Genomic DNA, 13,955 nt, shown 5'->3' with positions numbered 1-13,955 from the left:
AAAGTATTACTTGTGCTTTTCTTCTTATATTTTCTCAGTGTGAGAGGTGATTAGTAGATATGATTAAATGTACACATCAAGCCTTTCAGTGAAGTACCAAGCCCTGCTTTTTGGCTCCATTTTAAATGGTATTTAGCAGTTTTCTGGACACATCTACTGGTTTATTCTGCAATGCTGATACCCGTCTCCCCATATGGAATAAGATAAAATTTATTTCTACAGGATTTCACCATTACCACCCTTTTCTAATGCATGTTATCACTGGTATTCCTTTCTTTTATCTTTGTGTAAACCATGTGCTCTATCACATTTGCCATTTCGTTTGGGTGACATTCCCATCAATCAACCGATTGCCTGTATGTGCACACAACAGGGACTGAGAAAATTTACCAAAAATTTCATTATGCTTCATAGCAGTCACTAGGGAAAAAAAACAACCTAATGGTTGTTTTGTAAACAAACCTTTGGCATGAAAGGAAATTTTAGCTATGAAGAATACCAAGCTTAATACAGATTAAATGCATGTTTATCTGCCTGTATGTCACAGGATTCAGCACTTTTTAATTTAGCCTTTATAGAATGACATAATACAGAATAAATGTCAGCAAAAGACATAGGTAACCTTTGCCAGCCACCTATTATAACAGGAATTCCTCAAGCACCAGCATGAGTTTTGCTTTAGAACAGATAACCTCAATGCTTTCCAAAAGTAAATCTCTCACTCTGGCAAGACTGGAAAAGTGCTTCAGGTAGATGGTTTCAAGCATTGCAAAGGTTCATGTATTTGTCCATTTTTTCAGGAAGCAAGGGGGAACACTGAATACTCACACATGTAGAGGAGGAATGGGAGATGGTTCGTAATGGTAGCGTCCCTCATGATGTCTTGCATCAATTGGTACAGGAGGGTGGAATGCCGGAAAAAGGTGAGGAGGATCTGAAAAAACAAGCGAGGTTCCCAGATCTGAGTATCTCCAATGATTCTTTAAAAACTACATTCATAAAGACAGAACAGATATTGAAAAGTGTGCGTTAAGAATGCTATGACTTAGGGGTCATAATCTCCTTCCATGGTGTTATCAGTCAGGTCTGTCTGAGAGGAGAATTTGGCCCACAGTGTTTGCATGAATATGTATTTACTAATTTTAATATTCTCTTTTTGTAGCTTAAATGGAAAGGGGCATAAAAAAAAGTCTTTAATAAATAATTATGTGCCCATATGTGAAGCACCAGATCAAAAGGACCATCACAGCTTTCATAAGCATTCCTGATTTATTTATTTTGTATTAAAACAAGAAAAAAACATCCCAGGAAAAAAAGCCTAAGCAGAGAATACAATGCAATAAAAAAGTATATCCTCAGAGATGTACACACAGTCCTACAACAGAAAGCCAACTGAAGTGACATGCTGAGAAATGTAAGTAAAACTGGAGTAAATCAGACAATGATGTTCAAAGGCAAATGTGACTGGGAAAGGTCATATTGGAGATGTTTAACTATGCCACAGCAATGGCTGAACCTGAAGGAATGTGTGTGAGGACAGAGGGACTCATTTCATACCCAGCTCTTGAAAAGGAAGGGTGCTTTCTTTGTCCCCATGACTGGAGAGCCAGGGATTCATGGCTGCAGTAAACTCCCCTGCTCTATGCTCTCCATGGCTTTCACAGGATGGGAGATTTTGCAGCTGTCATAACTCCTGTTCCCTGCTGTTTCTGGAGAGCCTCGGAGATAGGCTGACAAAAGGGCAAATGAGCCCTTGACACCCCCATGGGCTCTGCCCTGAGGAGTCAGGCATCAGCCCGCCCTCCCCAAGGCTTCTGCAGCCGGATTGCCCCCCAGCTTCAAGAGGCACAGTTCTCACAGACCACAGCTCTCCTCACCAGAACACCGCTGTGATCTGCGTGCCTCAAAATGTTACATGCTGCTCACCACTGCCTCCCAGTCACAATTCCAACGAAATATTAAGCACCTCCAGCGGCATGAAACAAACTGATCCTGCACAATCATTACCCAATTGCCACTTTGGGAGATGTCATGTGTTTATCTGTCACCAAAGGCGGAGATGTACAGACATTATGTCATATCATGTATTGACTAAAATGCTCTACAAAAAAAGGAAACTTCAATAGTGTACTGGCAGTAAAACTAATTCTACTCCAGTTTTGCCCACCAGCTTTTGAAAGTATCCTTTATTTTTATTTCCCACCTTTCCTATTCCTCAAAATGTAAACCTCCTCTTAGATGATATTATTTGTGAAAGCAGTTCCCCGGTGTCAACTAGAGATGGTTAAAAAAAAAAAAAAAGGATTTTTCCTCATCATGTTTTAAAAAGTTGAGTTGCTTTATTATTGCATTTTCAAGTGCGGGAAGAATGAGAGGAACAAATTTCATTGCCCTGAGGGAATACAAACAGGGGATGAAGGGGAAATAATTTCTGAGGAAATATTCCCAGTATTTCAAGAAAGCCTGGAAACATCTGACACAGACCATCCAATTACACAGCTTGATTTTGTGAAAGGACATCAGCATGTGACTAGACACAGCACATTTCAGCCATTTACTGACTTAGGCATCTTAAATGAAAAATTATTGTGGCTTATGATGTAAGCTGGGAGCTCAAACTCACACTATTCTTAATTCTGGTTCTGCTGCATCAACTGAACCTTGGCATGCAATCTGTTATGAGCTTCACTCCCCATGCCAAGCACTCATGGTCTTCAACAGAGGTAAAAAAATGGGTCACAGATGATCAGGAACACACTGTCATTGTCTGAGTGGAGGAAGCTTGTTTCCACCTCCTGAAACACATTCCCCAGCAGACACCAAGGCAAAGAGGAAAAGGGATATGGGAAGTGTGTTTTAGCACATCTCCCTGCCTGCCCTGTTCCCTGCTAAACTGGTATTTGGCTATAGCAGTATAAGCCAAAGTGAAGAGGTTTGAAAGCAGATGTCTAGCATTTTACAGTACAAAGTCTGCCACCATTTCTTCAGCAAAAAAGGAAGTCACTCACATCCTCATAAATGCACAGGCAAATCCTTCTCTGCCCTATGCGTCTCCTTCAAAGAGTGAGTCTGGAGAGCACAGGGAAGACCAAAGAGATTTTGCTACCCATATTCATGTCAGACAGGATGTTGTTCACCTGGCCAAAACATGAAATCCCACTCAGGATGCCAAGCCTCCTCACTGTCCCACCCTCTCTCAGCCTGAGAGCCTATCCATTAAAAGCAGTCCTAGTGAAACACCATTTGACCCTCCTCAATGTCTAATTTACTTTCCGCTGAGAAACGGAAACTTAGTATTAAACAACCCAAAAAAAGGTATTTTTCTCTGTGGGGCTTATACAGTGCAGATCATCAACAAGTTTTATTTATGCATGAGCTATAAATCTCCAAGCACATCTTTTTGAGTCCTCTCACATTAAGCGCCCTTGTGTATCTTGGTTGCATCTTGTTTGTAGTTTCCATCTGGGAAACAGACGTACTCCATCATGGCACAGGGAGCTCTGTCAGCCCTGAGCCATCCAGGGTAGAGCTGCATATCAAACCCCAACATAATTATCCATCTCACAGTTTATTATTTACACATGAGCAATACAGCTGGTGAGCATAGTAACTCAAGTGTATGTGTAATAACTTACTACACTGTAGCCATCTCTTGTTGCAACCCTTAAGAAAAAACACATGATGACTTATCCAAAGTCAGGCTAAAACTGCTGAAGTAGAATAAAGTGCCACTAAACCTGGCTACCTCCTATTTATCATGCAATTTCCTGACTGATGGTTCCACAAACCAGCTGCTAAGTGCTGTGTACTCTACTGTCAGCAGACTAACATGCTAAATGGGAGACAGGGAGAATAATGTACAGAACTGCAGAACTGGTGGAGTCAATTTTACAGATGGAAATCAAATCCTGCCATGTTGGGTCAGCCCTCAGCACAAAAGTAGCTAGTAAATTCTACGTACTTGGGGGCTCAAGACCATTCCACTTCGAAAAGCATTGAATATTTATATGGAAAGACTCTGAGATCAGAGAGCTGCCAAAGCACCCATTGTCCAGGGCTTCACTTGGAATTCACTTGAAACAGCATAAAATGTAATTAGTTGACATGTATTTATATGGAAATAGATAATAGGAAGTTTACAAAGCAATAACTGAGGTTGTACCCAGTTTCACATCGACTTTTCATACCCACCCAGTAACTATTTCATTAAAGGCACCATCAGAATATTAATGGCACATTCTGCCACACTTATGGATACTGTAGGTAGGTAAAAAACTGAGTGAGACTAGTGACGCTAGAATTGAATCTGAACCTATCTGACTCACAGTAATTTGTACAAGATGCTTTACCTATCTAGAAAACCAGGGGGAAAACTCAGTGTCAAAGACAGGATAGATGCTCTGACTATGTTTTCATTAATTCATTTAAACTGTGAGGAAAAAACCTCACCTTCAGCAAAGAAAAACTCCTCTCACCAAAACAAATCGACAAAAATCTAACTTCCTTTTCTGCTATGGAAATTACTTATTACCATTTTAAAAATACTGGGTTAAGATGCAAACTCGCACAGAGTATGCCAGGCAGTTTTCTTACAAACATCCAAATGCAACTGTGAATTCCTGGGCCAATGACATCCGTGCAGAGACTGATTAAGTGTACAGTACATGGACAGATGCTGGCTGTGTATTTGCAGCCTTCAGCTCCAACTCACTAGAAGTACCTGATTCTGTGCATAAATTCCACTGTTTTCAAGAATTTGTAAGGACATGCCAAAGCACTGGAAATATATTTGAAGACATTGCTCACACATTGCTGAGTTTGGTAGCTATTGCCAAACTTAGAATTCTCTGCTGCCTAGTACTGTAAGCTTCCTTCAGATGTTCTCCTCTGTGCTGCACAGCTAGCAGGGTCTCCTTAAAACAAAGTGGGAGACACAACTGCCTGTAACGCTACAAACTCAACAATTTTATCACTAAGAGGTTTTCTGGAAAATATGTAAATTTATGCTGATTTTCTGTTGTGTAAAACCTGCCTCCTTATTTCTCCTTCAAGAATCATTCTTACCTTCTTAAAGAAGTGAATAGGATCATCTCTCTCCAATTACAATCATGCCCATACAGGAAAAAAGAAGAGACCTACTTTTGTTCTCTGAAAGTCGACAACCTAAGTCTCTGCTGCAGCATCAAGAGAAAGAAACTGGGAGAAAGGACAGGTATGTGTCATCCTTGATGCTGAACAGCAAACCTGAATTGAAGTCTGATGAGATGCAATTCCCAGCAAGACTTGTTGGATTGTTGGAAAGGGGGATGATGCCAGCTGGCTCAAAGGTGCTGTGCAACACCCTGAGACGATGGCAGAAGGGTTAGGCTGCTATGAAGCTCACTGAAGTTCATGGTAACTTTTCTGTACACTCTGTAGTCTCTCAAATATGCCTTTCTTAGGGGATCACTACATTTGGAAAGGTCAGCTGTGATGGTGATACTAGTGAAACACTCTGCCCTCAGCTAGCTGACTTGCTGAAGCACCTTGTGATTCCTGCCAAACGCTTGAGGGAGACGGCTGCTGAAATGACAGGCTGCATTTTTCAGCGCATCAAGAAAACATTTGCTACCGTATGTGGTGAACCCTAATGTAATAACTGTAGAAGATGCCTGCACTGGCTTGAACTCACCCAGTGTGGCCCCGATGTCTGCATCTGTGTCATGAGGTCAGGGCCAAGAAAACAGAGGTCCCAAGCCCAACACAGGAAGCCCTCATTATGCTTCAGCACATTTAGGACAATCAGCTCACCAAATTATATATCAGAGCTCAGCCAGGTGCAAACTTCTATCTCAAATATAACCTCACTTGAGGTGCAACCTCCTTCCTGTTGAAATCCATTACAGTTTTGATGCTGAACAACAGTACCAAGCTTTCACACCAGATGTAACAGATATAGTATGATGCAAAATATAGCCTCCCTGTTAATGTATTTTCAATATGCGGAACAGTTTTGAAGAGTTTGCCAGCAAATTTCTACACTTCCTTTGGTTTACAAGCTGATCACCAGATGAGAATTTTCTAATATTCAGCTTTGCAGAGTCCCTAAGGGCACCACTCTTTCTTCACATACATTTGCTTCAACTGATCTGAACTTAATGGTATTGCCAGGTTTTATGGCAAGAATTAGGTTCTTAGTTGCCAAGCAAAGATCTTATTTTGGATTTCTGTTTAATTACAGCTTGCATTAGGGCTCAATAAGAGCACATGTTGTCTCTGAGGGTTTTTTTAGTTCTCTCCCAATAAGGAGTGATTTATGTTTTCTACATCTGCTTATACAGAGGTTTTAATCAGGAAGAAAAAATGACTGAGCCACAGCTACATGTTAATGCACGCACTTAACTCTGTGCACTTTGAAGAGTTTCCCCATGGTGACTGGGGCTGCTGCTTCAAGCGTAGATGGTTGCCATCTGAAGCACTGCTTGCTTGCAGGCTGATCCACTGCCATGCTACAGCCAGTTATCTCAGGAAGCTTTCCCGTGTGTCTGCATGCACACATACACACTTCCAATGTGGCAACAGTCACATTGACATGGATGCAGCTAAGTCACCATCTGACATCACAGAGAAGGGGATTCTAAATAGGAAAAAGAAAAAGCCATGGCAAAGCTGGAAAAAAAGTCAAGTAAGTGTATAAAGCCAAGAAACAGAAACTGAGGAAAATAACTTAAGGGGCAAGTCTTCTCCATTCCAGTAGCACTAAATGTTAATATGTGATAACATATAGTAGATGTAACACATTCAGAGAATAGTGAATTTTCCATTGGCTCACTTCCCTTCCATGTATCTGTGTGTATTAATGATGATCAAACTTCCCTCTTCTACCCTCTGCTGGTGCTCACAGAGCCTATGTACTGATCTTAAAACTAAACCACAGGAGTTCCAGGCCAAGTCTCACAAACCAGAGCAGAGTTCCAGCTCTTCTTATGAATTTCTATCTTTGCAAAAAAAAAAAAATTAAGACTTTGGCACATCTTAGGTTCCTATCATCCATTTTAATACTTTCAGTAAAGTAAACCTAAACACCTTGTGGGAACATGTTTTATTGTTAGCAGTTCCACAACAACCATTATGGCAAACACTTGAGGGAGGAGCAGTTCTTGTTGTGCTGGAATAAAAGTTGCTGGAACTGGTTTCATCAGCTGGCACTGAGAGGTGTTTTAATATGCCAGATTTGCTGCAGGTATTGGCTAAATAACTGCTGGATTGATTTCAGTTTGAACACTTTATTATTCTTTCCAGTCAATGCAACTCTGCTGTCTAAAGAGCAGGACTGCCTTCTGGAATACTAACTAAATTTTCTCAAGTCCATTCAGCAGACTCCAGTGCTTACTGCCATTTGCCCATCCGGAAATTAAACAAAAAAACAAAAACAAAAACAAAAACAAAAACAAAAAAAAACCACAAAAAAAAAAAAAAAAAAACACCAAACAAACCCCCCCCCCCAAAAAAAAACAGAAAAAGAAAAAAAAATGTAGTAAGACAGACTCCCAGGGTAATAAATATATTACATGATGTACAAAACACCTTGAACAGAAAAGTCTCCAATTCTTTCAGAACACAATTTATGATTCATCACAGACCAGTGATTTGCAAATGACTGTTTCCACTGGTATGGATGCACTGGTAAGTGAAGACATAACTTCTTTGCTGCTCTGATCAAACAGCCATGAACTTGCCTGCTGAGTGGGGTGGGAAAAACACCGCTGCCCCACAACCCTCTTGGGACATACTTTTTAGAGGAGGAAAGCCAAGTCACTCCATCAGCCCAGTTTGCCCAAGAACAGCAGATTGGTGGAAATGAATCAGGAATATCTTGCCTTCCACCCAGGAAACACTGGCTGTTTCATCCTATAAGCAACCTTAAAAACCTTTCATGAAGAGGAGCACAACTGCATACACCCAGCACCTGTACATTGGCCCATGGTCTCAAGATAAGAGGATGACAAGGTTCACCATTCCATTACTTAGGGGTATAATTGTTTCATCTAACACAGCTGGTTCTTGGTACAGCACAGCTCATGTTTTTCATAACCTCTGGATCACATGCAGCATTTCTTAAAAAACGTAATAATGCAGTTCCTGCAAGAAAATGACAAATTGCCCGCTGCCAGGAAGCTGACAAAAGAGATCCCTCCCTTTTATACCTTCAAAGGATGTGAAGTAATAAAATAATTCAGCTTCTGCTCTGCAACAGTTGCCTCCTTGCTGTTCCTGCCCCTAAGTTCTCATGCCACCATGTGTCAGTGCAGCCTTCACCACTTCAAAATGCATCCCTAAAAATTATGAAAACCAAAATGAGCAACCATGTTTAACTCTCAACAATCACAGACAAGTGGTTTTACCCAGATGCTCTGGAATGCTTCCCACCTTTTATTACACATGTGTAAGAAGTATCACATCCTCAACATTTCCTCCTCTGCAAGCAGTGAGTAATTAGATCCATAACCAAAATATATACAAAAATAATATGTACCGATCTACTTCTTCATATCCATTTCTGTAGCACACTACAAATTCCAGTGGTTGAAGGTGAGCTACAAATTGTAAACTGAGGAAATTAAAAGATTACAAACAAAATCCTGATCCACACTGGTGAGAACTCAAGAAGAAATCTCACAGCAAGGCTTTCAACTCCAAAGAACTTCTAAACAGAATTTTAATGTGGACTTCCTGAACAGTACGAAGGAGGTGCTGCCACAGATCAGCTTGGTTATTCCCTCAGGTTCAACACAGCTCAAAGAATGCATCTGAATGTCCTGATATCAGCTGGATACATTAAGTTAGCAATGATAAATATCTGTAATATGCAAAGGTAAATGTGGCTAAGGAAAGGCAACAGAAATCTAGAATCTGGCAGGAGGTGGGACTAGAAATACCCATGTATTGCTGCTGATTTGATGTGGGAACAAATGAAGACACGTTAGGTAACTCCACAAGCTTTGGTGACATTCTTAGACATTTGTAAGCAGCAATGAGTCAGTCTGCAAACATTATTCGTTTAAACAATGGTTTGGAGACTTGTGTGCTCTTCTGTGTAGCAGAATCAATTTTAAAAGCTATTTAAAAGGCCAAACCTCAAACAGTTTGGTATCAGTATAGCACAGAGAAAATCACTGTAGCTAAACAGATTTTCAGCAGCTGAAGGTCTGGACCACAGTGTAGAAGACTTGGAAATAGGTTATACTTAGCAGCTTTGATGAGTATTTTATGGCATTATAGGAATTAGAAAGAAAAATGTAAAATTACATAAATTATGTCTATTTTTAGATATTAAAACTTCTCAGATTCTATGGGATGCACAATCAGATAAACACTCTGAGAGATTTCTTTTCCCTGTTGTTCAACCTGATTTTTAAAAATTTCATCCAAACATTCGTAACTATTTAGCTTCTCTCTATATCATCCTTAGCAATTACTCTCCTTCTGAGGTGTTTACATTCTTCAAGCTCTTGCAGATGAGCAGATAGTTATTACATGTGCTGTCAGGCTACTTGATAATGTACATTTATTGCAACCTTTAAGCTCTCTGTCCATATTCTAAATTAATCACAGTGATTTGTTTCTTCTTTCTGTGTTTCTTCCAGGTTGGGTTGTCATCCCCGCACTCTTGAGCATCAGGTTTTCCTGTAGGCTGACATTGTTTAGGAGGAGGCAGCCTTAGAAATTAATAATAGAAATAACCTGTTTCTGAAAATTTCCCTTTCTAGCAGGGATATGTATTTCTTATACACAGTCTCACAAACCATTATCTTTCATTTTTCCACCATGAGACAGTGTATTCATTATGTGGCAGTACCTTACCTACCATTTCTAGGGGACTGCTGGTGAAACAGTCACTGCTCAAGTAAAATAAATCAACACAAACCGATTATTGGTTATTACTTCTTGACATTTCCAAATACTTGACTTTAAGCTGTTTTCTCCCTCCATGTTCTCTCACTTCCCTCAGCTTCTTAGAGAGTTCTTCCTCTGTATTTCATTTTCATGTTGGTTACCTTTAGTTTCAGATCATTACTGAAGATGGAAAGCACAGTGAGTTCCCTTAATTTGTCCTATTGACATTTATTCTACGTGCTCACTCAGCCTATTTTTGAGATGTCATATTGTCAATATTCCAATCTATCTTAGTTACTTTTACAAGCCAAAATTTGAGGAAAATATTTTTAACAAAAAGGGCCATAGTTAAATTATGTCACTTCCCTGGGCCTCAGCCTGGTCACTGTTAACGAGAGAAACCCTTTCTGAGACACTAAACCTCTTCAGTGAAAAACCACAATAAAGAGCTAAAATGATAGTATTTTACTAACTTCCCATTATTTCTTCTAAAAATAGTGGCTCAACTGCCTGAAACTGCTTGTTCTTTTACTAATCTCTCTCGCAGGATGACAGTATCAGCTTTAGATATAAGTTTTCTTTTTTTTTTTTAGGACTTTTGTTAGCATTTAGGATTCCCCAATTCCTCACCAAAGGACATTCTCTCTATGGGAGAAAGGGAAAGTATGCAAGTTCCTCATAAAGTCTTATCAACACTTCCATCCTCTCTCTTGTTCTCCGCAGATATAGCGGCAGGATCTGACGTATACTCTCTTGCTTTAGAAACCAAGTGCTACTTACGCAAAGTGGCCAATCCTTTAATCAACCACTTAAAGCTGGCACCACTGCTGAAAAACAGGAAGAAGGGCACATATGTCTGAGCACACTTATTTAAAAGCACAAATCAAAAATGGACAACCTCAGCCTAATTAATACTTAAGGTCCTCAAGCCCTGTGAGGACAGCCCTGAGTCAGTAGAGTCCACATCAGAGGTGCAGAGCAGGGACATACAGAGGGCACCTGGCTGCAGAACCAGCTGCACCATCTCCTGAGGTCTTCTGCCTGCACTGTGTCCTACTGACATCAGCACCATTGCCAGGACTCGTGGGTAGGTCCAGCTTCACCAGTGAGGAAAAACATTCCCGCTAATGAGAGAAAAGGAAAAATGGAAGAACAAAGACCCAAGCAGGCCGAAGCATAAAAATGTAGTAGTGGGCAAAACAGCCCATGGGATTAGCAAAGATTTTTCTGCATAGCAACAACACAAAAGCAAAGTCTTCAGGGGGCTTCTCTCTCTACATCACCTGTCTACAGTGACTGCCACAACGGGCCCCAGTTTCTGACTAAGCTTTCTGGCACCACCATGGATGAGTATAACAGTGTAGCTTTCTCCAGCATCTAGTCCAGGTGGACCAGGAAAGAAATGTACACAATCTGCCTGTGCACAGCCACGTTCTTCAGCTTGGTGATTGAGGGACAAGACAAGAGAAAATGTAGAATTAGGAAGAACACAAACCCACATATATGGGAGAAGACAGAAAGAACTGTTCTTTTGCCCACCCAAACAGGTAAGGGAACACTAAAGGGGAGCCTGCTTTTCATTCCTCTCTACATCCTAGATGAGAAGCCAGGGGCACTACAAGGAGACAAAAGGAGCCAGAAGAGAGGAAAGATGGCCAAATGACGTTGAGGCACATCATTCCCTGCCACACAGCTAAGTGTATGCCACACAGGAGGCTATGGACACAGAAGGTTTGAATGGCCTCAAGGAGAAAGTCACGGAAAAGCGTAGTAAAGATCTGAAAGTGTTGAAACCATAGGACCAAGGAATTCCTCAACTGAAAATTCTGTGAAGCTGACAGAGGAGTAAAAGGAGAGGAGAGTCATCTGTGAAGTTCTTACGTTAACCCCATGGCATCTGCTTTTGGTCGTTGTTTGGAAAGGACAACAGGCATGCCAATGCGGTCCCTCATGTTCTGCGTACTCCTGGCATGTTCCCCAAGGCAAAGACCTTTCTCTGACACTCAGCCAGCACATCATCAAGGGCAGTGCCAGCACTGCAGGATTTCAGCTCTGTGGCAAAATCATGAAGACACTCCCAGTCTGTAAAACCCCATCTTTCTTCTGTATGTTTGCATGTTACACTGCATAAAACAGGTGGTGGTAAAAGTAACTTTAAGATGTCCATCTCCTGTCCACCAAGACACAATCCTCTCTTCCACATTTCCGTGTGGAATTCAGAGGCAATCAAGCTATAAGAAAACAGGGGACTTCATTTACATTTCAGCAGAAGAAGGGAAGACAAGTTTTCTTCAGTCCCACCCTCTGGCAATCTTGGACCTTTTCCAATGCATTAAGCATCAGTTTCCCAGCAGTGAAGTGTTTGATACTCTACTAAATGGAGTAGCAGTAAGAGAGGTATAGTAACCCTCCATATAGAAAAGCCATTTGACACAAAGGTTGGAGGTCAGAAGTTTAAATGTTCATGACAGAGACCACAACAGTCCTTTTCTGGTCAATAACATCAAAGGATTTGCCAGCTCTTAATGCTACTATTGTCGCTTGTTTGGATCCTATTGAAATTCTAGCATATTTATTGCACTCTGGGAGCATAAAGACTTTTTGTTTGTTTTAATCTCTATGCCGAATCCAAGGAGTCTGAAGTGTTGTGACTCCCCTTGCTCCCAAGGAGAATGAGCAGAGAAACAATGCCAGAGGATGTGGCATTGTAGTCCCAACCAACTTGGTGCTTTCTTCCCTGTCAAAAAATATAAATGATGGATGGAAACATATGGTCTCTATTGGAGAGGGCTGGAAATCTCTGCTCCTGAAGTCCCCACATGCCCGGTTTTAATTGTTCTGTGCAATGACAGGGGGTGAAAAATACTCCCCACCATCAAGGTCTGTTCTGCCAGTCATTGTTGAGAAACGCTATGCTGCAGCCGACCAATGCTCCCGTTAGGCACAACTGTGGCAGAGCCAGGAGCAGCAGTGAGGTTCTCTGAGACGAATTGAAATGCCTTAACCACAGAGAATTTCACTTCACCCAGCCCTCCTTTGCTCTCTGAACTTCTTCTTGCGGTTAGGCAGAAACTTACTACCAGGGCTCTGCAGAGCATGTTCCAGGCATGTTCCATTGCCATCAATACCTCATGCCTTGACAGGAGTGGGATCTGAGTTCATTTGTTCCTACCTTCCTCAGATTCTTGTTCCCCTCTCCACAATAAGGATTAGCAGTTTAAGTTATGTTGCTGACCTCCATCTGGCTAGGCAGAAACAGATGTCTGTGCACTCGGGCAGGATCTTATTTCAAAGTGGGGACTCTGGGTTACTAATGACGTTATAAAGGCAATAGCATATGTTGGCTCTCAACAGTCCATTGTCTAATTGGGATGGTTTTAACCAAATATGAATGTACCCAAGTTTTCTCAGCTAATGAATAAATCCCCCTTTTAAATAACGACAACAATTTTGAAATCTCCATCGAGGCAGCACCCTGAGGAATGCCTACATGAGCAGCAGTCATCACTGAAGGCCTGTAAGAGAGTGCAGCAACATCCGCTGCAGCCGAGTTCATTGTTTAAACAGTTCCTAACTGCCCTTCCCAGAGGTAAGCTACAGCCAAATTGTTTTCCTTCATTTCACAAACCAGATATGTACGGCTTATGTGAACAGCCCTAAAGTTTACTTTAGCCTCTGGGTAAACACCTTCTACCACATATTTCAAACAAACAGTTCACTTCATTAGAAAGGCAAACATCGTAGCCATAGAATACGAGCACTTGAGGAGAACCACACCGGGCAGAGAAATCCTCTGCCCCTGTGTAAACACCGCCTGCTCTGCAGCTCTGGGCAGCATCCGCCTGCAATGCCACTTCAAAAGCCTTTTCACAAATACTTCACATGACTGTTTGCAAGTAAATGATAGACCAAAGAGATTATCTGCAGGGCTGAGAGCACTGATGACTATCACTACCACTGCACAGGCAGAGAAAGAAAAGCCAAAACACTTGCTGCCAGCCCGGGGTGAGATATGAAAGTGTAATAAACTCGGTGGCAAACCAGTAACATCAGCTAAACCTGTTAAACTGGAAAAGCAG

General features: G+C 41.3%; 1 protein-coding gene across 1 annotated transcript in view; it reads right to left on the bottom strand.

The window, feature by feature from the left end:
- GLI3 (GLI family zinc finger 3) overlaps positions 1-13,955 on the bottom strand; it is a 201,619-nt gene that overhangs the window by 89,453 nt on the left and 98,211 nt on the right. Inside the window, exon 4 of the mRNA XM_053953161.1 lies at positions 829-934. Coding sequence (XP_053809136.1) covers positions 829-934 — 106 coding nt within the window. The remainder of the gene's footprint in view (positions 1-828; positions 935-13,955) is intronic.

The sequence above is a fragment of the Vidua chalybeata genome, chromosome 1 (assembly GCF_026979565.1).
Source record: "Vidua chalybeata isolate OUT-0048 chromosome 1, bVidCha1 merged haplotype, whole genome shotgun sequence".
Lineage (NCBI taxonomy): Eukaryota > Metazoa > Chordata > Aves > Passeriformes > Viduidae > Vidua > Vidua chalybeata.
The sequence above is the reverse complement of the archived record's forward strand: the minus strand, read 5'-3'. Positions and strand labels throughout refer to the sequence as shown.